This window comes from Eschrichtius robustus, chromosome 16, assembly GCF_028021215.1.
Source record: "Eschrichtius robustus isolate mEscRob2 chromosome 16, mEscRob2.pri, whole genome shotgun sequence".
Taxonomy (NCBI): Eukaryota; Metazoa; Chordata; class Mammalia; order Artiodactyla; family Eschrichtiidae; genus Eschrichtius; species Eschrichtius robustus.
In genome coordinates, this window is record NC_090839.1 from 57,651,818 (window position 1) to 57,676,598 (window position 24,781).

General features: G+C 44.7%; 1 protein-coding gene across 7 annotated transcripts in view; it reads left to right on the plus strand.

The window, feature by feature from the left end:
* The window catches only part of RBFOX1 (RNA binding fox-1 homolog 1), a 1,862,366-nt gene that overhangs the window by 1,664,576 nt on the left and 173,009 nt on the right, over nucleotides 1–24,781 (plus strand). For 5 of the 7 annotated variants that reach the window (XM_068565272.1, XM_068565270.1, XM_068565268.1 and 2 more), the window contains one exon: nucleotides 14,405–14,647. In XM_068565272.1, coding sequence (XP_068421373.1) covers nucleotides 14,405–14,647 — 243 coding nt within the window. Of the gene's footprint in view, nucleotides 1–7,544; nucleotides 7,578–14,404; nucleotides 14,648–24,781 lie in introns of those variants that run through there. The other 2 variants (XM_068565269.1, XM_068565273.1) reach the window with 1 other exon arrangement.

Consider the following 24,781-nt stretch of genomic DNA (forward strand, 5'->3'; position numbering starts at 1 on the left):
TGGCTCTGAAAATAACCTCACCACTTTCTTTTACTTCTTTTTCATTTTTTCTGCCACCCTGCGTATGAGCTATTTCCTCCTTCTTCAACATTAAGCTGGCCTTTCCACATATTATTTTGTCAACCTGTTTCATACCATCTGGCTATTTTCTGCTCACCTTTCAACTCTAGGTTTAGACATCAATTCTTCTGGAAAGCCCTCCTTGATAAACCACAGGGGATAGGCGAGCCCTTTAGCTCCTTGTATTTCTCTTCTCCTGGCACATACCCCATCCACTGTACATTCCTGGTCTATAATGTAACTTCTACCAACCTATAGCTACAGAGGTTCCTGGGCTACGTGAATCCTCGTCACCACTGTAGCCCCTGAGTCTAGCACAGGACCTGCCACCCAGAAGATGCCCAATATTTTACTGCTGGAACAATGGCATGAATATCAGGTTCTTGCCTATTTGAATAGTTCATTGCCCTTGCTTTCTGGCAGTCTCTCCTAATTTCATTTCTTCCAAGTCCAAGTATAATTCATTTTGTGACAGCCTTTTTTTTTCTAGTTGGCAAACTATTAGAGGCTAAAACTTATGCAACGCACAACGAAAGACAAGGTCATATTTTATCATCTTTGCCTGTTGCCGTAGCCAGATTAGACATCTTTCTACAAGTGAGGTGAATGCAAGCCAACAGATATTTATCATGTCAAACACCTGATTACAAAAAAGAGGGAAATGTTAAAGATGAATACGGCAAGTCCCTGCCTTTAAGGAGTTTACAACCTTGTGAGAGGCTGATAGTAGGGAAATTGGATAATTGAAAACCCAGTCAAAGGTTTGGTTCTGGAAATTCATCATAAACTATGTGGCGGTGGTACCTAGTTTCTGTATATTAACAGTGTCATGTGTCATGTCTCTTCAAGGTCATGGGTTATCTCAGCTGTGTTTAGGGTCCACCTTTGAGAAGGGACCAGAGAAAGGGAAGAAATGTTGATTCACATCCCTGGGATATAAACTTTCTGATGGGTAGGAAATTCAGTTTTCATAATGGGATGTGAGTGCAAATGATTCTGAATCCATTCATGTACAAGACAATGGTATCTACTTCTTGCATTGATTTGCATCTAGAATGTTTACTTTTCCCTTCACTAGAGCATTTCATTTTCTGTGACACCATTCCAATGAAGAGAGTATGTGATTCTCTTTCTAGGAGTGTGATTTAATGCTCCCAATTTCCCAAATCTAGAGGCAGACCCTTGGCGATGCTCTTGGTGGGATGCTGTACTTAGCAACGTCCACAGGGGAGCTGGTACCTCTCTGAGCTACTTGGTGCTGGCTGTACGTACAGCGACTTCATCTCTTACAAAAAAAAGTTGCCTTACACCAAATCTATTAATTTCCTATTTCAGAAGCAGGCAGAGAATCCCCTGGATAGCTATGATGGAGTAAGTAACACAGTGATATTATCCCAAGTCGTATCTGCAGGGTAACTGTAAGCAAGCTATTTAAGGGAACACAAGCCATTCTTTTCCTTTTGTGGATTTGGCTAAATGCAGTAATATTAGCAGTGGTGCAAGTCTTTGAAATTCATCTTGAATATGAATTTGACACTGATGTTACCCTGGTGGTAGTGGTAAGAACTTTGTGTCCCCTTCTCTCTTTAGAAAAGAGCTGGCTGTGAAAGGAGATAGATTGTGAGGGTGAAAGGCCTGCTCAGGATTGAAGGTTTCCTCCATACCCAGGAGATGAAGGATCTTTACTGAATGATGATTTTACAATGCGTTATCTGTTCCTTCCCTTATGCAAAGGGTTTTTGCTAATATATATTTGCTTGGTTCAATTGTCAATTAGTTGATCTGCCCTTCTGTCTCCACCAGTATATTTGGGACAGTGGTGGGAAGCTCCAGCTGTCACTCAGGGGTAGATGGCAATGGCAATGAGGTGATGGTGTTGATGGCAAAAAATGACAGCTGAACTTTTGCTGCCCTAACTTCCCCTTGTGCTTGCAGCCATGTAGAGTACTGGTCCGACAATGTCAATTTCCTGGTTTTGACAGTTTCCTATAGCTATGTGAGAGGTTACCATTGGGGGAAACTGGATGAAGGAGAGAGCAACTTTCTTGAATTTGTTTCCCAACTTCTTACTTTGGAGTCAGAATTGGATTGGTCCAAATATGAGTGTCAGCATGCACTATTGGGGTGGACCCAGATTATTTGCTTAGGGTTTCAAAGCTGCCCATTTATAAAATGAAGATAATGATTGTGTCCCCATCCTGAGGCTGCAGGGTGCATTGAAGGAGTTACATTTATACAAAATTTAGGGCAATGGAAAGCATATGTTGAGAGCCGTTCTAATTATATTCTTGTTGTTATTAATAATGTTATAGTCACCATCATCGTCATTAGCACTGGTAACCCACTTAGGTTCTGCATCTTGGGATGGCAAGAACAAGATCTCATGCCTTTTTGGTAACCTCCAACTTTGGCTAGGATACTTCAGAAAATATTTTGTGATTGAATTGTTCTACCATAACCCTTACAGATATCACCCCTCATCTTAGCCAACAAAGAGGTCAGTCATAGCATCCTTGAAAGGACTTCAGCTTTGGAGAAAGACATGGATTTGAGGTCTGCATCTGCCACTTACTAGCTTCCAGACTTTTTGCTTCTGTATCTGTGAAATGGGTGTGATAAAAATAAGGTTAGTAAAAATATAGTTCCTCTAGAGATGAAGTTAGATAATGTATATCAAGTGACTACCATTGTCTAATGCTTAGAATGAACTCAATGAATAACAGCTGCTCTGGCTGCTACTTTTTATTAATAATGGACAATAATAAGGCATTTACAGCTATTTCACAGACAGAGAGGTGAAGCCCTACGCTGCTTGGCTTTCCAACAAGAAATCGTTCAGTACGATGTTGGGGTATTTCAACGGGGAAACTTTTTTCAACAGTGCAGAGCAACATTTGATGGTTTGACCTTGTTTCTCAGCGCCCTGAGGTGCTGGGTGAGCCAGAGCATGTCTTGGTCCTAGTAGGGATAAAGGGACTAGCTTGGGAATTTTTCATGCCACAAAACATTTTGAATACGTACATGTGCGTGTTATTCTTTGAAATGCTCAAAGCAACAACTGTGAGAAAAACAGCAGAGGTTCCTACCCTCATGAAGTTTACAGTCTAGTTGGAGACAGACCTCAAAATATATGTAATATAAAAATATACGGGGACTTCCCTGGTGGCGCAGTGGTTAAGAATCCGCCTGCCAGTGCAGGGGACACGGGTTTGAGCCCTGGTCCGGGAAGATCCCACATGCCGCGGAGCAACTAATAAGCCTGTGCGCCCCAACTACTGAGCCTGCGCTCTAGAGCCCGCGAGCCACAACTACTGAGCCCTCGTGCCACAACTACTGAAGCCCGCGTGCCTAGAGCGCGTGCTCTGCAGCAAGAGAATCCACGACAATGAGAAGCCCACACGCCGCGATGAAGAGTAGCCCCCGCTCGCCGCAACTAGAGAAACCCCGTGCGCAGCAACGAAGACCCAACGCAGCCCCAAAATAATAATAATAAATAAATAAATAGATAAATAAATAAATAAAAATAAAGTTCCCTTTAAAAAAATATACGTAATGTCAAAATCAAAATGTATATCATGTCAGACTTTGACAAGGATTTTAAAGGACAAGTCAGGGCCCTCTGAGACCCTGGGGCTGCAGTGAGCAAGTAAGAAAACCCACGTTCTTAAGTGCCTGGTGCTGTTGGCTGGGAACTTCACTTGCTCCAGAGGCTGCCATTTTTTTTGAGATAAGCGCGTTTCTCTTTGGAAATATCACCTCCTAAGAAACCATATCAAGGCTACTGACTAGCCCAGTGCCATAAATATTTGATTGTCACTAAGTTTTAAGGAGTTGAGAAAAACAACCTCTACTGCCTTCTGTGGCTCCAAATGGAAAGTCAGGATGGAACATTTTGCAAACATGACCCCTCATCATTGCAAGCCTGCCGCCTACTCGGCTGGTTTGTATATCTGGGGCTGGTGTTTGTCAGCCGCGGCAAGATGGCTCCTGGCCTCGCTCTTCTCTGCTTCCCCGTTGAGGCCGGGAAAGTGAAATGAAACAAATTGCTTTCACTTGAATCTGTGACATGGATTCCTATTATCTTTGTCGTCTGTTTGTTTTTTGTGAATTATGGCCTCAGAGCAATTTCAGAGTTCTTTGTCCAAGAGATGCTTTTTTTTGTAAGCCAGTGTAGTTAGGAAACCACGGTTTGTATGTTGACCTAATTGAGGTCAGATTTGAACCCATCTCCAGCTGTTTAAGGATGTCTGGTGGATTTGGGTAACTAGCACTTACTCGTTGTGTGAGTAGGAGGAAGTAACCCCACCTCCCTTTTCGTGACAGTATGTACCACATTGGGTTCTTACTAAATAAAATAATTATAAATAAACAATCAGTGCTGCTCTGGTGAACTTTGTATCCTCGGTGCTTAGAACAATGACTAGTACATAGTTAGTGCTCAAGAAAAGTGTCCTTATCATCATCACCATCATCTTCACCACCATCATCATCTCCATCCTCCACCTCATCATCATCATCATCATCATCATCATCATCATCATCTCCATCTTCATCTTAGTACAGATTCAGTGGCAGGAATTCTTCAATAAGACCAAATCAGGTTCAAGTTCTGGTTCTGCCACTTACCTAATTTACTAACTCCCATACTGGGAAATATTTCTTCACGTGTTTGGAGCCTCAATTTTCTTACCTTTAAAAGAGACCATAATATCTGTCTCTTGGGGGTGGTTGTAGGGATTAAAGTGCCTGGCACACAGTAGAATCCAACACACCTCCCCATGTGTTCTCCAGAGGAAGCACTTTGCTGGACCACAAGGGAAACCAATTTCATCCCCACAATGGGGCATATATGCTTACAGGGCCTTCTAGATTATAAAACACATTCCTGTAGATTTTATCCCTAGAGCATCACAAGAGCCTCATCGGGAAGAAGAATATATATTATGCTTTATATTAATCAATGAGGAAACGGGGTACATGGAGGTGGAATGACTTTCCAATAGTTCCACCATTATGCTCCTGGCTTTTCAACACTTGTCTCAGATTCCATAGTCACAGCACCAATAAAAGGTTAGAAGGTGACAAACAGGGAAATTACCCAGCATAGTGTTTTTTATTTCATTTATTTTACTGCAATCCATAAAAGATTTTATGTCACAACCCAATTCACCCACATAAAAGTTTCATGAAACAGTTCCTTACTCTTTTCTATTCTTTTCCAGTGTGGTATAGTTTATTTCATTTAAAGAATGTTGGTGTGATAACCCCTACATGGGCTCTACACCCCAAGGGTTCACACCTACAGTTTGAAAAACACATAACATTTCCCCCCCAGATGGTGTATCGGGATAATCTGGGGCACCTTTACACAGTGCCCAAGCCTGGATCCCGCCCTTGGAGATTTTAAGCCGGTGGGTCTGGGGTGGAGTCCTAGCATCTGGCTCTGTAAGAACTCCCCAAATGACCTGATGGTCCACAGGCTAAGGAACAGTGTCCTGTTACATCACTCTGATTGTTTCCACCTGAAACACTCTTCTCTATTGGGTGTTTTGACTTTTTTTTTTTTTTTTTTTTTTTTTGCATTTTCTCTATCACTTCCCAGAACATCCTTCACCAGGGACTCTGTCTGTCTTGGTCTCATCCCTCCCTTTTGCTTTCGAGGAGAAAGTAAGACCCCCTATACTTTGGTTGAAGGACAGAAGTTTAGCTTTTCAGTTATCAGTAGGACAAGGAGCTCAGGGCTCACGGGAAGGACTGCTGAGTCCATGTATTGGGCAGGAGGCCTGTGAGGAAGGGGCTCTGGTCCTCTGACCATGTGGCTCTGAGAGGGGAGCTGACACATCCCTTTAAGGAACCCGAAAAGGCTGCTTCATTTAATCCTGCATTAGAGGCATCCCCGGAGTGTGATTGGAAATGGAAATGGAAGGATGGCACAGATACTGTTTATCCAGATTTTCTTTCCAACCCTGGGGAGCTGGGAATTTAAAACAAACAAACAGATCACCCAGGGCGTCCTCTACCCTCACCTCCTCCTCTGTTATACAATTTAATTACAAGTTTAATCACTTCAGAAACCCCATCCATTCCCTCCAGGGTAGTGAGATGTCTCCTTTCCAAGCAGGCGTCTTGGCGATAAGCAGCTGTCCACGGGAATGGTGGATGGGACTCTTGAAACCTTTCCCTCGACGAGCCGGAAAGACATGACTAAATAAAACCTGAAACTGTGTTGACATTTCACTGTGGTTGTTGTAGTTTTAATAATAAAGGAGGAACAAAGTATTTGTAGCTTTAAATGAAGAGGCAGCATTTGGCATTGAAATCACTGGGGATTGTTTGTACGAGGTTTTATTTTTGCTTATTGGGAGAGAAGAAGAAAACAACGAGCTAGGAAGAGACAGAAGTTCAAGACAAGGGAAAAGCAAGACGGCTCTGCTTTTCCTTCATGGCCTTGATCACCACTGGGGCTCTATGGTCAACTGCGGGTTCCTTTCTCGAAAGCTTGCTGCTCCTCTTGCCTGTTTGGTCCTTAGGGACAAAGATGGCTTTGGATTTCGCTCACCACGTTTTTGCGTGTGATGAACGAATCTGTTTCTATAGCGCATCCTATGAGGCAGGGTGCCGTGTGTGTTTGCTTTCCTGTGATTTGATTTTTTAACATGATCTTCTCACAGTTACCCTGTGAGGTCACTCATCACGCTCCCCGTTAAACAGAAGCAAAAAACTGGAGCCCAGGGCATTGCAACAACTTGTCTGAGATCACACAGCGAGTCTGCCAAACAGCTAGGCCTCCAGATCTTCCAAACACTGGCCCATGACTATTTTAAGATCAGTTTACAATTAACCACTCAGCTTTGTTGTAAATTTATCCGCAACGTTCTCACGGTATTTTTTTTTTTTTTTTAATTTACCCTTCACCATCTCTCTTATCTCTTTGAGCTCTGTCTTCATCCCTCTTCTGTCTCCTCCCCTGCTCCCCCCGGCATCCCACCCCCCCACCTTGAAAATATTTAAAAAAATAGGATAGTCGCAAGCTTCCCAGTGGATTCCCTAACTTTGCATACCATGTATTTAGTTTAGTAATGAAAAATTCCAGCTGCAGGCAGTAGCAGAGGATAGCATTTCTAATGTTTTTTAAACAGCTCTTAATGTAGTCGAGTGCTGTGTGGGTTTGTTTTTTTTTTTTTTTTTTCCCGTTCCTCTTCTATGTAATCATCTGCTCAGTGTGTACTCTGAAACTGAGAGCAAGGGCCAGAGGAGGGGCAAGCTGTGATTGATGGGCCAGGCTCAAGGAAGGAGTCCCGTGTGGGGCTGGTTTGGGGAGCAGTCAGTTGTTGACGGGGAGGTCAGCCAGGCAGCCTCGGCGCGCCCCTCCCACACCCCCGCCGTCCGTCCCCACGTTGCACAGCGCACACACGCTGGCTCGTAATCGAGGCTCGCGTCAGGCAGATGATTTGCGGTGTGACACTAGAGCAGCTGCTAAGTTTATGGAGGAGAAAGGAAGCAGGATGGTACAGCAGGTATTCTTCCCCCGTTTTCTGTTTTACTCGAAATTGTGATTTGAACGAAGCGGAAGCCTCTCCTTGTATTAAGTCTCTGTTACTCTCTCCGTGATGTGGATTCTGCTCCTCGAATCATGCCGGGGGGGGGGGGGGGGCGCGGGGGGGGGGGGAGGAAAGGCTTTTCGGCCGAGTGTGTGTGTGTGTGTGCGCGCGCGCGCGCGCGGGCTTTTCTGCTTGATGGGTGGAACTGAGCCGGTCTTAGAACCAGCAGGTTAATGATGTAATTTTGCATTTTCCTTCTTGGTTTCCATGCCCCCGGGGGCATGATGCAGTTTCGTTCTTTTCGGTCCAGCACTGGAGGCTTTCTCTGAATATGCAATTCTTCAAGAAATGTGCAATTTCTTGCCAGAGAAGTAGAACAGACCAGGCTAAGAAACTAAAGTAAACCAAACTGTCAGCAAGACGGAAAACTGCAGGCAACGGAGAATGAATAGTTTCCTCCTGCAAATCCAAGTTGGTGGGGGGTCCCGTGGCAGGAGAGGCTGCTTTCCTAGGCGGTGCAGACAGACGTAATCAGCTGGTTTATGAGGATTGAACCATTCCTGTGCCTTTCTTCATTATAGGGGCTGTGTTTAGGCCAGAAGAGGTTTGGGGGGGGGTGGTGACAAGGAGTGGACTGGGGACAAATAAATTCCGGAAGCAAAAGGAGAAAGGATGCTCCAGAAGTTTGACAGTTAGAGCTGGGAAAACACACACACACACACATAGAAGAGAAAGAAAAATACTTAAAGTCCACCTTGGCAGGCACTTTTCCCCCTCGGTGAAAGTCAGGCAGTTAGGGTGAAAAGAATAAATCCATTTCATGTTCTGCCACGTAAAGACTATTTTCTGCAATTGAAAGGTGGTTTGCATTAGAGTCTGAGCCAAAATATTTTGCCAAGTCTGATGGGCTGCCTCTCTTGGTTCGTTTTTTAGTTTCCCAAAACTACTTTACTAAACCACTAAGGGCCATGCACGGGAGAAAGGTGATGTCTAAAAAGAAACCAAGAAAAGCACCTCCCATTTTCTCTCTGACTCTGCCTCCTGAGAAAATTAAGGGTGTAGGATGTTCTAGTGACCAAGGAAATTCTCCTTGTATTTGAGGGGCGTCTCTCTGAATGCCTGCAAGCAGCAAAGTCCACACACTGTGCTAATGGTCAGATTACGGTATTTGTCTTAAAATAGCAATAATATCCTGGCTATTTCATGCTTCAGTAAAATATTTAAATTGAAATGGCATTTTTTTTTCCTTTGGTGAATCAGACTTGGTTGCATTTTAATAATCCTTTTTCTCTCTGTAACTGGAGTACAAACTACCTGTAGGGTTGTCTCAGGTAATGAGGGGTCCCACCTCATCATCTGGCTGCTGTTGGGGTGCTGTTCTAATTGAGGTTTGGTGTATGAGGACAAAGAAGTTTCTTCTGCATTTATCCTAACGGACGTTCTTGATTTCAAGCTCCTACCCAGTTCTGCAGCAGCAACGGTGGGTTTTAAAACACGAGGTCTTGGCTTCTTTCCCCCCCTTTTGTATATTCGGCAGCAACCCAGGAAAGTCCAGGCCCTGAAAATTAGATGCTAGGTTTGCAAAATCACTTGAAGCACTCCCTTGATGATGTGGGGCTACATGCAAAGCGGAATCACCCGCCCCATCAACTCAGAACAGCCACAAGCACCCTGGCTCAGTGAATATCAGAATCTCTGTGATCGTTCCCCTTATTTAGGGAAAAGTGTGGGTGGGCATTAGAGTAGAAGAAAGAAGGCAGCTTCTGCAAATGAGGGAATGTCTAGCCAGAGTGCTCCAAATAATTGTTGCCTGTCACTGCCACCAGTGTGAAATTGGCTTCAGCCTTCCAGCAGGAGCTTGTTCACGTGCCCAAGATTTGCCTTGACCTGGAGTGGAAAAGGTGCCCATGATGTGAATATATTTTTCCAGAAAATCCATTTTAGCCAAGCTAAGTATCCAGGAACATCACTAGGGAGGAAAGAAAGACATCTCCGAAGCCCTTTGAAGGTGAAAAATAATTCCGTAGGAAGTACAGTGATCTTAATTAAATATTAGCTGTAATTAGCCCAAAGTGCAAATGTTGGGAGTATTAATTAGGGTTTCTCTGGAATGGCTGTCAGTGTTAATAAGTAACCGTGCGGGGTGCCACCAACATCTGTTTGAGAACTCCAGGAACGGGAGTGCATCCCAAGCTCCATGGACTTGAATGCTACCTGGAGGTTCCCTGGCTACCATGGACATCGTCTCTAGAGGTGGGCACCCTTGGTTTGCCAGAATGGCATAAGTTTTGGTAGAGGTTGGTGGTTTGCCCTGGCTCCAGTGGTGCCCCTACTTGGCCCTTGCCCTTGGTCCTTGTAGCCTCAGAGCCTTCGGAAGCCCCAGGCTTTGGGCTTGAGGTGGCAGAAGTTTCCCAGGCTGCTGCTCTAACACACCAAGGGTTACCCCTTGCCTCCCCGACTCTGGCTACTGGAACCCTGGCCTCTTTGAATCAAATACCCTAGCACCTGACTTCCCCACAGGTGTAACATGCCACCAGGTGGAAAACAGGTCTCAGGGTCACGGTATACGTGACAGAGAGCGGTTTATTTATTTAAAATTGGAAACGCATCTCCCCACCAGAGATCTTCTTTCCAGAGGAGGGACACCTTGGCGTGGGATAAACCCGGGCTCTGGTTCAGCTCCTGGCTTCCCTCAGAGGTACCTGTGGCTGCAACCTCGCAATATTATTTACCAGCTCTGGGCTACAGTATCCTTCACAACAAAATAAAGTGGGGTCAGAGATGTAGTGCATGCAAACCAGAGAGTCTAGACCTTGGCACTATTAACCTTTGGGCCGGATAATCCTTGGTTGTGGAGGGGGCGCTGTCCTGGGCACTGTAGGATGTCTAGCTGCAGCTCTGGCCTCCACCCACTAGATGCTGGTGGTACCCCTTCCTACTCAGTTGTGACAAACAAAAGTGTCTCTGGTCATTGCCTAATGTCTCCTGGGGAGCAGTCACCCTGCTTAAGGACTCCTGATGCAAAGCATGCAGCACCGTGCCTGGTGCCCACTAGGTCTGAGCGTCACTCGGTTTGTTTTCTGAGCTCTGGTTGGGAGAGGAGGATGCCTTTCAGCTGGAGCGCAGAAGCCGAAACCGTCATAGGTCTCCTCACAAGCCCACCTCTGCTGAGTCTGAAGCACGTGTGTATACAGTGCAGAGACCTGGTGATGGAAAGCACATTCTGAAAAAGATTCTACCGCACCTTTCTTCCACCATCCTTAACGCTGCCGGTCTCCAAGTCTGGCTGAGCCACCCCCTCCTTGGTTTAGGTAGAAGGCACCCCCTTTCCCTCCCTACTTCACCACCAACTGTATTTCCTGCCCAAACTATTTGTGCAACAACAGCTGCTTTTTTTTTTTTTTTTAACATCTTTATTGGAGTTTAATTGCTTTACACGGGTGTGTTAGTTTCTGCTTTAAAACAAAGTGAATCAACTATACATATACATATATCCTCATATCTCCTCCCTCTTGCAACTTACCTGATGTCCCCATATTTCATGATAACTCTGCCACGACGATTAGAAAACTTTTTCTGCAAAGGGCCAGATAGATAAATAGTTTAGACTTTGTGGGCTCTATGGTCTCTGTCATAGCAACTCAACTCTGCCATCAGAGCACAGTGAGCATGGTTGTGTCCCAATAAAACTTTATTTACAAAAACAAGTCGTGGGCCAGATTTCTTCCAGGGTTCGTTTGCTGATCCCTCTCCCATCCCCCCACCCCCATCCTGTTGCCAATGAAGCCTGACAGAGCCCAGAGTCCACTAGCCAAGCATGCGTTCACTTAGCAAACACCGGTGTATGTTGACTTTGCAGCCAGCGTGCTGCTGAACCCTGGAGATGGAACAGAGAATGTGACACAGTCTCCCACCCTCAGGACGCTCACAGGCAAATCAGCAGGCGATGGCGGTACCTGGAGTTATGTGGGAGGTGACCACAAGCTGCAGTGGAGTGTAGAGGGCAGGCAACTGATGTGGTTTAAGTGTCAAGGAAGACTTGCTGGGGAGCTCTTGATCTGGGACCTCAAAGAGAAGCCAAGGAAGGCTAGCCAGGGAAGGGAGTAGGGGAGGAATTCCCAAGCAGAGGAAGCAGTGAACAGGAAGACGTGATGGTGTCGAGAGGATGGAGAGACCATAAGCTTCCTGAGGGCAGGCCCTTCCCGCTCCAGTACAGAGAGAGGTCAGATCCTAGCAAGGAGCTATTGCTGTTTTGCAGGAGCTTGTAGGATTGGTTCACTCCTCCTGAGACTGCTTTGCAGTGAGGAAAGGCCATGTGGGCACAAATGTACCTGTGAAAGTGTTTCCACTGAAGGTGGAGAAAGGAAAGCTTTCTCTTTTATGACCGTCTCTCTCTACCATTGATCCTGTGATCATTTCATGCTGCCCTGGAGTTTTCACAAGTCTATCTCTCAATTCAGAGACAAGCGAGGTGGGAGGTAGGGGAGGCTGAAACAGACCTTTGGGCAGAAGTGGAATCTGCCCCAGTGAATTTCTCTTTGGAGCATTCTCAAGGTCCCAAAGTTTCTAGGGTTTCTTGTCAGCCAGAAAGAAGTAGCATCTGTATGGACTTTCTGTGCACAAGGATGTATTCCTTGAGCAGCCCTGTAGAAGAGAAGAATGCTAATCGGCTCATATATAGAAGAGGATTTTTTCTGGTATTAGTCAAGACCTTTTCGGTTGCAAGTAACGGAAAGGCCGGTTTACACTAAATAAGACATTTACTGACCCATGGAACTTAAACAGCAGTGTTACTCACTGCAGGAAAAGCTGGATCCAAGACTTCAAATGATGTCAGCAGGACTCAGTTGATCTGTTTCTCCATTTCTGGGCTCCGTTTTCCTCTGCGTTGGCTTCTGCTTTAGGGAGGCTCCCTTCAAAAGGCAGTTCTTGGCAGCTCCAGGCTTACGTTATTTTTCCAGCTGCCAGTCATCGTAGTGAAAGAACTTCCTCCCCGAACTCCAGCCAAGTCCCAGGATTAAGCCCCACTGGAGTTGCTAGGGGTTGGGTAGATGGGCATAAGCCCAGGTCACCGTGACGGTAAGAGTGGAGCCCTCTGGCTAGCCAGGCAGGGTAACATGACCACGTCTAGAGGTAACCAGAGATGGGGCCCAGCCACATCTGCACAATGTGGGGACTGGGAGTGGAAGTGGCCCCTAAAAGGAAACCGGGCTTGTCCTTGAAGAGCAGTGGTTTCCCAAGGACGGACGCGGTTAACTTTCCACGCCGATCCAGCCAACCCCAGCCTAGACAGACCCTCTCAGCCCCAAGTGCTATGAAAACACGTTGCCAAGAAAGAAACGGTTGTTTATTTTTGCTTCCGATGGCACAGACATCTGGAGAAATTAGTCTGGGGGAGGAGAGGGCCTGAGGGGAGTGTTTTCACTTGTAAAATGTTTTAAACTTATCCTAAGTGTCTTCTCTTCCAAGTGTCATCTTTAACATTCTAATTAAGGTTCCTTCTAAACAAATGCACCAGCTCCTCGCAATGCTCTGAGAATAAACTTTTCTTCCCCCCTCTCTGTCATGATGGTTTTTGCTGCACTCAAGTTGCTTTGGCTGAAGAAGCTCTCAAATGTTGGTGGCGGGAACCCAGGAGATGGGAGCAGTTCTGACACTTTTGCCCTGGTATCGTTATAGGAGGGCTGAAGTCACATCTAATTGACCACAGGCAATGGGAGAGGCAGCTATTTGGTGTGCTTAATTGCTAAGCTTTCTCTCTCTCTCTCCCGCTCTCTCTCTCTCTCTTCTCTTTCTGACTGTGCAATCTCATTTCTTCTTAAGACCGTGGAAAATTTAGACCTTTGGGTTACAGCCCTGATGCCTTGTGTGTGTGTGTTTGTGTGTGTGTGTAGGGTAGTGAAGTTATGGGAGTCGGGGTGGAGAGAGAGAGAGATGCTTCCTGAAATGGAAGCATTTGAATTCTTTTTTTTTTTTTTTTATTCATTTGACTTGTCTATAAGTATCACACTGCATGTTTTGCCTAGATGTGAAGGGCGAATTGTTACATAATACTCTGCTTATAAAAAAAATAATAAGTCAGGGAATGGGAGGAGGCATTGATTAATGAGGCTAAGAATTAAGTCCAGCATTTTGCAGAGATACTTAAAATGAGACAATCACAGAAGGCCATCTTTGTCCAAATTAGGCATTGAATTTTCATCAGCTGCTTCATGTTGGCACTGGGAACATCAAACACACACACACACACACACACACACACGCTGTGACCATTGCAAGGACCACCACCCCCGTCCCGTTATGCAAGCCAAATCACATAAAATGTTGATTAAATTCAAATGCTTACATGAATTGTCTCTCCTCTCAAGAACACACACGTGCAATTTAATCGGTCTTGGCATTTTAAGTATCAAATCAAGGCTCTGCTGTCACCAGCGACAACTACATGCTCACACGTTCCAAAACGGGAATGAAATTAGAACGATCTGCCAGAACAACCCAATCCAGGAGAGCGCAGACCCTCACAGTGTTTGGCTGTTGGGCTGGATGATTTGGGAAAGGGTCTTCAACCTTTCAGAGCCTCGATTTCTGCATCTGTACAATGGGGCTCTATCTACAATGCTTACTGTTTCCTTATAGGGTCCGGTGGAGATTGAGTGGGATGCATCCATCTCAGGCTCTTGGCAACCGTGCTGAAACCCACGAAGCATCCGGGGAGCAGTTGTGCTTGTGCCTGGGGGGGAAGTTTCTGCTTGGTGCCCGCTCACGGTTTTCTCTCCCTCTCTCTCTTTCTGATTTTCCAGGGTAATCAGGAAGCAGCAGCTGCCCCTGACACAATGGCTCAGCCTTACGCTTCGGCCCAGTTTGCCCCCCCTCAGAACGGCATCCCCGCGGAATACACGGCCCCTCATCCCCACCCCGCGCCAGAGTACACGGGCCAGACCACCGTTCCCGAGCACACGTTAAACCTGTACCCTCCCGCGCAGTCGCACTCGGAGCAGAGCGCAGCGGACACGAGCGCGCACACCGTCTCGGGCACCGCCACAGTAAGTGCGCACTGGCTTCAGGGGGCGCGCTGGGACCCCAGGGTTCCGGGAATGACAGCGGGGCGCACCTCCATGTAACTGGTCGGGGTGGGGGGGAGACTCCCTCCCGCAAAGCAGCCCCTAAGCTCATCTCTGTTATCCCAGCCCCGCCTAGTTCACCTCACCTACGTGCATCTTCTCCTGGCACTGATTTAAATCAACACATTTTCCATTAACCGCGTGTATTTGTAAAGGGAAACGTTTATCTCTTTTCTGCTTCTATAGTTTTGCTTTTTCTGGAATTATGTCATCTGAGGGGAATCATACACTATGATTATGAGATTGTGACAATATAATTTTTTTGTAATGGCTTTATGGAGATACCATTTACATACAGTAAAATTCACCTATTCGAGGTGTACAACTCACCAATTATTATTGTATTTACAGAATTGTGCAACCATTGCTACGGTCTAGGAATATTTCCATCCCCCCCAGAACGAATCTACTGCCCATTGTAGCTACTCCCCATTCCCACCCCGGCCCTCTCTAGCCAAATTCGTTGGAAAGTCACCCATGTTGTGGCTTGAGTCCCTAACATCTTTTTTATTTCAGAGCCCCCAGGGGTGTGGGTGGCCTAGGCCGCCAAGGGGCAGCCGGAGTGAATTTTGCAGGACTGTTCTGCATTTTGATGGTGGAGGTGACACACCTCTGTGCACCAAAAAGTCAGATTTATTGCATATGAATGGATGAAATGGCTTGAAAACAAGCAAACAAACTGAAAAGAAACCGTTTTTCACCACCATCAATGGAAACTAGCATTGCTGGCTATCCATAAAGGACAACCACCCTAAACAAAAATAACGATGAAAATTCCACAGTGTTTATTTATGTACCGCCTAGAATAACCACACACCGTGCATACCGTAAGACGCGTACGTACGTTTAGGAAAACTTGTTCTGCGGAATTCTTTAGAAGCCTGGACACACCCAGCCTCTAGTCCAGAACACTTTATAGGTGCAAGGCAATTGGGCCTGTTTCTTCTGCCCTCTGAAAAACTAGTATTTGCGAAGAAGTTTATTGGTTTGAAGCATGATATGTTTCTTGTAGCCAAAGCAACCATTGACTAGCTTTGCTACCTGGTACCTCACTGATTTGGAGGTTAGGTTTGGAGATTTTTCAAAATAATGTAAATAATGTAAATTTAAAATTTTTCTATGGCTTATCCTCCCTTGTTTATTGTGCCAAAATACATATAACATAAAATTTACTGTTTTAACCATTTTATCGTATACAATTCGGTGGCATTAAGTACATTCACAATGTAGTGCAGCCATCACCATTATATAGTCCTAGACATTCCCATCACCCCAAAAGGAAATCCAGTATCCATTAGGCAGACGTTCTCCATTCCTCCCTCCCACCCGTCTGCTTTATTTCTGTCTGGATTTGCCTATTCTGTATTTTTCCCCCAGATGAGGTCATACCATATATGACCTTTTGTGTCTGTCTTTTGCTTAACAGAATGTTTTCAAGGTTCATCCATGCTGGAGCATGGATCAGTACTTCATTGTTTTTATATGACTGAATGCCATTCCATGATATGGATAGATCATATTTTGTTTATCCATCCATCCGTTGTTGGGCATTTGGGTTGTTTCTGCCTCTTGGCTATTGTCAATAATGCTGCTATTGCCTTTTTAGTATTTGGCTGCTGTAACTTAGGGATGGGTTCATTAAATGGGTTTGTGGATTTAGGAGGTGTTTATTGTTGTTGTGTTGACTAGCTAGTGATGGAGTTGTTTATGTGTATGTTGGTTGTTTTGTCATAATCAATGGTGGTAGGGCTTGAGAAGGTTATTTTAGGACTAAAAAAGGTCCCATCAGACATCATTTATTAAGCCTCAACATGGACCAACCATACAAACTGCTGTGGAAGATTCATTCATTCACTCACAAATATTTATTAAGCATCTACTCGGGCCAGGACTCATACTTGATGATGTCGTTGAACCCAACAGAAAGGGTCCTTTCTCTCTTGTAACTTAGTGCCAGAGACAGAGAGTAAACATGGAGCAATAAAATAGCTGTATAAACACACACTGTGATACGTGCTCTTAAGGAAAAGACAGGTGCTATGGGAGGCTAAAAAAAGATCAGAGGTACCACCTGCAAATGAGTAGTCTGGGAACATTTCTTCAAGGAGATGATATTTGAGGGGAAAAGACAAAGCATCCAGGCAAAAGGAATACCAAGGTCAAAGGTTCCAAGGTTGGAAAGAGCTGGGCTTATTCAAAGAACTAAAAAAGAGGCAGTATGTCTAGGGCATATGAAGACAGTTTGGAGATGGCAAAGGATAAAATGGGGGCAGCCAGCAGGGATCGTATCCCGCGGGCCTAGTGGGTTCCATGTTGAAAGCTATGGGAAGCCATTGAAAAGAGTTTAAGCCAGAAAAGTTTAAAAAATGACATTTTGAAAGAAAGGGTTAATTGTACCTACCTTAAAGGAAATCTTAATCCAGCTGGGGAGTAGAGAAGCTCAACATCCTTTTCTCATAAAAAGAACTCTCCAGAGATCAACACGATTACATTTAAATTGCATATTGGATGTCCACAGTGCCCCAGACACTACAGGAAGTGAAATGATGAGCAGACAGGCTCCCTCCCTTAGAGAGGTTTTGGTCCACTAGGGAGCGTAGGATATGTGTTCTGTTACTTGTCATAATGTCGCAAGTTCTAGAGCATGGATTTCCAAGGCTTTAGTGTATTATGATCGTGGAAGAAAACACTTTCTAAGAGATCTACCTCAAAATCACTGATGAAGCAGTATTATTTCGTAGGCTTCTTGTTGCTGTCACGGAAACCTCAGTAGGGAATGTATCAGCTTATAAAACAAAAAATTCCAGACAAGTGCTGGCTTTAGACACAGCTTGGTTCTTGGTATGCATCTGTTAGGTTCCAACTGCATCCATCTCTGCCTCTTCTTCCTCTTGCACATCATTCTCCACTTCTGTGTGATGGTCCTTCAAGTTCAGGCTCTTGACATCACACCAGATTCCCAGTGAAAGACTCTTGGATTAGTCCATACAAGCAAGCCTGGGAATCACTCTCTCTCTCTGGTTTGCACAGTTCAGTGGCTGAAGCAGAGAATGGATGTCTCAGCCATGGGGCCACTGAGGAGCCCCCTTCCCAAATACATAGACCAAGGATGGTTCCACCAGAGTCAATGATAAGGTGCCTTTGGGACTTCTCGTGAAAGGTATTTAACAGACAGCAACTGGTCAGCGCCAAAGGTAGTACGGTGATCCGTTTGTATGGACAGGCCTGAATTGATTCATTTTGTTGAGTGTAGGGAATGGCGAGAAGGTCAAGGACTGAGCACTGGAGAACTCATAGGTGGTGAAGTTTGGAAGAAAAAGAGCTATTGAATGAGATGTAAAGAGGGTACCCAGATGGGGGGTTGAACCAGGAGAGTGTTGTCATGGCAGCCTGGCAGGTGTGAACTGAGAAGACATTATTGAAGCTGGCAGTGTGGACATCACTGAAGACCCAGGAGAAAATAGCCTTAGTAGAGTATTGGGGAGAGATGCCAGGGGGCCAGGAGTTGAAGAATAAATGGGAACTATCAGAGTGGGTATGTGCAGTACCATTGTAAACATTTAGAGGGAAGAGGAAAAATAAAAGATAGCATTGGAAGAGCACAGATCTCAGAGGAAGCAGTTTGTAGGAGAGTGGATTTTGACTCACTGTTTACACCGCAGAGAATTGCGATGGGGAGGACAAGGAAGAAGAGATAGGGAATGATGACTCAAGAAAGAAAGTGACAAAGTATTTTAGAGGAAATAGGAAGGAATATGACCAAAGGTACACAGATACAATAGGTAGTCTGGGAAAGGAGAAGAAATACTTTATTTTTTATAGCTCTATTGACATATAAATGACGTACAACAAACTGTGCATATTTAAAGTGTGCAATTCGATAAGTATTGACATACGTACATAACTGTGGAACCATTGCCACTCTCAAGATAACAGACATGTCCATCATCCCCACAGTTTTTTTTTTTTTTTTGTAATCTGGAAACCACTGTATTGTTTGTTTGTCTGTTTGTTTATATTGAAGTATAGTTTATTTACAACGTGTTAGTTTCAGGTGTACAGCTAAGTGATTCGGTTTTATGTATTTATATTCTTTTTCATTTTATATATAGTGGTTTGAGTAGTTTGTATCTTTCCATCCCAAACTCCTAATTTATCACCCCCCCCCCTTTTCCTTTGGTAACCATATGTTTGTTTTCTTTGACCGTGAGTCTATTTCTGTTTTTGTAAATAAGTTCATTTGTATCATTTTTTTTTAGATTCCACATATGTAAGTGATGTCATACGGTATAACATTTGTCTTTCTCTGTCTGATTTACTTCACTTAGTATGATAATGTCTAGGTCCATCCATCTTGCTGAAAATGGCATTATTATTTCATTCTTTTTTATGGCTGAGTAATGTTCCATTGTATATTATATATAACAGTATGGAGATTCCTTACAAAACAAAAACAGAGTTACCATATGATCCAGTGATCCCACTCCTGAGCACATATCCAGGAAAAACTATAACTTGAAAAGATACATGCACCCCTCTGCAATCTTCCCTCTCCACCTCTGTCTCATTCCCAGGAACCAACTGATTGGCTCCTATAGCTTAGTTTTCAGTTTCTAGAATTTTCTATCAGTGACATCAAACATCGTATGCTCTTTGTTTTCTGGCTTCAGTCACTTAGCATCATGGTTCACAGATTCATCCATCTCGTTGCATGCGTCAGTAGCCTACTCTTTGCATGCCATTACGTAGAATGTGCCACAATTTGTTGATCCATTTACCTGTGGATGGGCATTTGAGTTGTTTTCCATTTTGGGCCACAAAAAAAATGGCCAACATTACAAATAAGGGCTCCCATGAATATTTGAAAACATTTCAATTTTGAAACAGAAGAGAAGTGTCATGGTCCATTCTGGCTGCTGTAACAAAAAAACCACAGACTGGCTTATAAACAGCAGAAATTTATTGCTCACAATTCTGGAGGCTGGAAGTCTAAGATCAGGGTACCAGATGGTCAGGTGAGGGTCCTCTTCCTGGTTCAGAGCCTCTGCCTTTTCACATGGTGGGAGGAGTAAGGGGGGTCTGTAGGATCTCTTTTATGAGGGCACTAATCCTATTCATGAGGGCTACACCCTCATGACCTAATCACCTCCCCAAAGCTCCACCTCCTAACATCATCACATGGGGCTTTAGGATTCCAACATGTGAGCCTGGGGCAGTGAATGGGGGACATAAACATTCAGACCATAGCAATAATGAAGAATAAATGTGTGAGGAAACAGATAAATCTTGAGGTCAAGAGATGACCTGAGGAGGTCCCTCTATACTAGCTTCATGCTCACTATCAACTGACAGAGAGTGAGAAAGGAAGGGATTTAGAAGCACAAGAATGATTCCTGAAATTGAGCAGACCTGCCAGGAATCTGGCTCATACAATTCTAGGGTTTTTGAAGGGCAGTAGGCACCTCTCTGACTTTGGGGAGTGTGAGTTTGTGGTGAGGCTGGTTATCCGGTGACTTTGTCTATTCCAGCAATGTTTGGGTGGCACATACTGCTTACAGGAAGTCTTCAAGGAAAGAGGACCATGATAAGGTGAAGCAGGAAGGGCTTTGTGGCTGATCCTGAACGAAGTCTTAGGACATATACTCTTAGCTGGTTTGGGGAAAGAGCAGGCATCCTAAAAGGTGCCATCTTGTTTTCTGCTACAATTACATGCCTATGCTTTTCTCTCTTCTGCCAAAAGGGAAGATGTTTCTGTTGTCTGTGACCTACTTTTGAGTTGTAGTTCCCTGACCTGGCTGAGCAGAACATAGTCTATGACAAGTTTCTTCAAATTGTCTGCATCCTTGTGCATTTACCGGGGGCAACTTCTCTTCACTTAACCTCAAAGTGGGTCAGAGCCATGGTTCTCCCAACCCCGGAAAATGTGGCCCTGTATTATACACCTGATTTACTCCCCACAGGGTAGAGTTTTACCTGAAACAACTCTAACTGTCCTTTGACAGATATGCACCGTGCTTAATGCCAGTCTGAGGCCACTGGAGGGACCATCATTTCTTTGAAAAACGGAGTAGTTTGGGGTAAGAGAAAAGATCCATCCATCTGGTAGGCTCCAAGAACATCTAATATATGCACATGATTTAACACAAAGTGCAGGATCTGTAAAAGGGAAGCAGAATGCACCCAGAGCTCCCAGCCAGAGCTGAGGAAAGTACAGACAGAAAAGACCTATCAGGTCATCCTTTCAGTTCCCCAAGGGCTGAGATGAGTCCCTGCAGGACATTTTTCTGCTGAATGTCTATTTAATGTGGGCCTCCAAACACATCATTGATCACTGTGCTGACAGAGCCAATGCTGTATTATATCAGATACCGCTCCTGACAAGGTATTTTACTCTTGACATATTATAATTAGAGATTTGCAAGTGGTGAATTCTCCATGTATCTCCAATAGCAACTTAACTTCTATTTTTATCACCTCTGCAGTCTGTCTAAAAGTCTCCCACCAGCTCCAGGATCTGATGGGAGAAACAATGTGAGTCTGAGAGCTTGGTCCCTGAGCTCTGGGCTCTGTTGACAGAGAGAGGAGCTCTTTAAGGAGCCAAGTTCTTCTTGATCTTCAGTGCTTCCAACTGGAGTGCTAACTGTGTCTCCAGTGTTCATTAATACCTTTAAGAAGATAAGACGTGGCCTGGTAGCGACTTCCTCTTCTTAACCATTTACATACTGGCTCTGTTTTGGAAGCCAACTGTGCAGCTAAGGTATGGGGAAAATTTCTCAATGCATTCCTTTTTGTTAACTAGCCATTATTATTATTATTATTATTATTATTATTATTATTGCAATTCAGGTTTGTGGTTTCAAAAAGTCACACACTAGAAAGTGTATATAATGAAAACTAAAATTTTCTCAGAAACAAGAGTCACCAGTTCTTCCAGAAATGCTTTATGCAAACACAAGCATATGCTTGTGTCTTAGTCCGTTCAGGCTGCTATAACAAAAATATTATAAATCGGCTGGCTTATAAACAACAAATATTTATTTCTCACAGGTTGGAGGCTGGGAAGTCTAAGATTGTGGCACCAGCAGATTTGGTGTCTGGTGAGAACCCACTTGCTGGTTCATAGAGGGCTGTCTCATTGCTGTGTCCTCACATAGTGGAAGGACTGAGGGAGTTCTCTGGGGCCTCTTTTATAAGGGCACTAATCCCATTAATCAGGGCTCCACCCTCATGACCTGATCATCTCCCAAAGGCCCCCACTTCCAAATGCCATCACCTTGGGGGCTAGGATCTCAACATATGAATTTTGGGGGGATGCAAACACTCGGTTTATAGCCACCTGCTTGTCTATTTCTCCCTCTATCTCTAGTTTATCTCTCTCTGTCTCTAATTCAATCTTTACATCTTCTAACTTCTCACTAGTTCCATTCCCAAAAGGACAGAATTAAAATCTACTAAGCACCCGCTTTGGCACCTTTTATATCTGAGAGATCATTCTGTATCACGCTTTGCATTCTTTTGCATGTTTGTCTGCTATCTTACATACAGAGGTCTCCCACTGATGGAATTTAGGCTGTTTCTGGGGTTCATCTTGCAGCGTCGTTATTCCCAGTCAGGCTGTAGTGAGCAGCTGGGTACAAATATCACTGTCCCCCTCCGGTGTCTCTGTGTGAATGGTTAAAGGTACATGGGTTTAAATGTAGACATTACCCTCCAGAGAGCCCATGTACAGCCCACAGACAGTCCCGAGAAGGCCTGCTGCCCGCAGCCTTGGCTAGCACAACATGCCACCCAGCTCATCTCACAGCCGTTCCACCTGTGTATGCTGGGCTGGAGACACCCCCTCTCTAACAGAAGAAAGTAACCTGAGAGCTGCCTGGTGTCAGGGAAGAGAAAAGGAAAGGCTGCTGCCATTGATTGAGGCCTGCTGTGGTCACAGACCCTGCTAAGTGCTCTTTCAATCCCTCATCTCATTTTATCCTCACACCAAACCTTTTACATGATATTAGCGTTCCCTCAATTTTACATTGAAGGACCAAGAGGTTCAAGATGTCCTGGAGTTCGGAGGAGTTGTGATGGCAGAGTAGAGACCCTTACCAGACGTGGCCAGTGTCAAAGTCTAGACTTTCTTCAATCTCCAGGCTCTTGCCTACAAGTTCTCCTGGGCAGCAGCTCAGATGACCAGTGCCTGGGACCAGAGTGAACAATCTAGAACTCGCCCCAAGGCTGGGTCCTTCAGCCTGCTCTCCAATTTAGAAGCAGGTCAGCTAAGAAGCTGGAATCTGGGTGTGTCAGGGTCCGCCCCTCTCTTTACCATTTCCAAGCTGAAGGCGCTTGGGCTGGTTGTTTGACCTCTCTGCTCTTTAGTCTTACTGTTCCCTTCCTCCACAGTGGCCCTGCCCTTCTCCAAACACCCTTCCTCTTCCCTTTGAAACAGTCATCAGAGACAAATTGTAAAGCACCAGAGACTCCTTCTTCCTGTTGGAGGACTTTGGCATCCCCTGCTTCCATTTAAAGTTTGGCAAAATCACTGAGGGGTGCCAATCTAAAAATAGGGTATGTAGTTACATCCAAACAGGAGGCAAGAGAATCACAGTCTCCGAAATAACAATTTTCGCTCGTTGAGCGTCAGGCTATGTTGTAATCATTTTACATGCACAATCTCAAGTCATCTTGACTCTCCATCACCAAAAAAAAAAAAAAGAATAAAAGTATGTTAGGAGGCATTGTCATCGCCATGTTACAGTTGAAAAACCTGCGGCAAGTAACTTCCTGAAGGTCATTGTAGCTAACAGGTAGAAACCAGGGCTCCAAACCAGGTGTGGCAGACTCAAGACCAAAACTCTTTGGGGCTCGAAGCCCAGAAGGCACCCCCAGGCAGGCCTGGGCACATACTCTGGGCTCTTCTGTGCATCCAGAGATGTGGCAGAAAAGAATGCTTTGCCTGGGAATTCCTCATTTCACCCTGGGAAGGGCCCCAGCAGACCCAAGTATGTGCAATATTACAGGCTTAGCGCGGGCTCTTGTTTGAGACCGACGCCTTGAGCAAACTCCAATAATATGTTTCAGTGGCTTCAAAATTGTTTTTTCAGAGGACAGTGTAGCTGAGCTGTTTTGTCAATATGAGTTCTGCTCTCCTAAGGTTCACATTTACTTTAAGGACACAGGTACTGCTTCTTGTTCCCTCGTGAGGCCGAGTATGAATGCCTTTGCCTCCTGTCTTTGCTTTAGAATAAATGGTCTGTGGCTTTCAGGGTGAATTAAAAGCCTGTGTTACCCAATTCCAGGGCCATTTTACTGTTTCAGAGCCTCTGTTGACCAAAGAGTGCCCCATCCTGGTGGCCCAGGAGACACCACTGAGCCCAGCTTAGGGTAATTCTAAAGCTGTGAGCATCAGAGACCCCAGTCCCTTTGGAGGACTGGGCTACAGCCTTGGATTCTGGGAGAATTGAAGGTTCTCATGACAGGTCAGGAAAAATGGCTCTGGATAAATAAATACCCTTAGGTGTTATCAGGAGAAGCAGTGAAGCATCATGATACAGAGCTGGGAGTTCCCATCCCAGTTCTGACCCAGGTTGGGACCACTGGCATGTGATGAAACCTCTCTGACCCTCACTTTTTCCCCTCTGTGTATGTGAGGCTATGACATCCTAATGAGATAATGCCAATGAAGGGCTTGGCACAGAGATGGGCACACAGTAAACGTTCTACCACGTGAACCATTATAATTAGGAAATAATTACAATATTCCCAGTGGGAAATCACAGCATTCTCCTCTGTCCTGAAGTCTTCATTCTAAATGTTTTTCAGGACAATAAATCCATCCTAAGAATTGTGACATTTTCTGTGTTAAGGGGGAAATGAAGACTCAAATCCCCACACTTATTTTAAAAGGAATTCTTGTATGTGATGATTTCCATACAAATAGTTTTCAATCACTCACGCCTGAGTTCGGCTGATTGGTACAAGCAAGTCATTGACCTAAGTCTAGGTCATGAAGAGCAAGGTTAGGATTTATTAAAGGACTGTATGACTGAAGTTTTGTCCATAAGGCTGAAG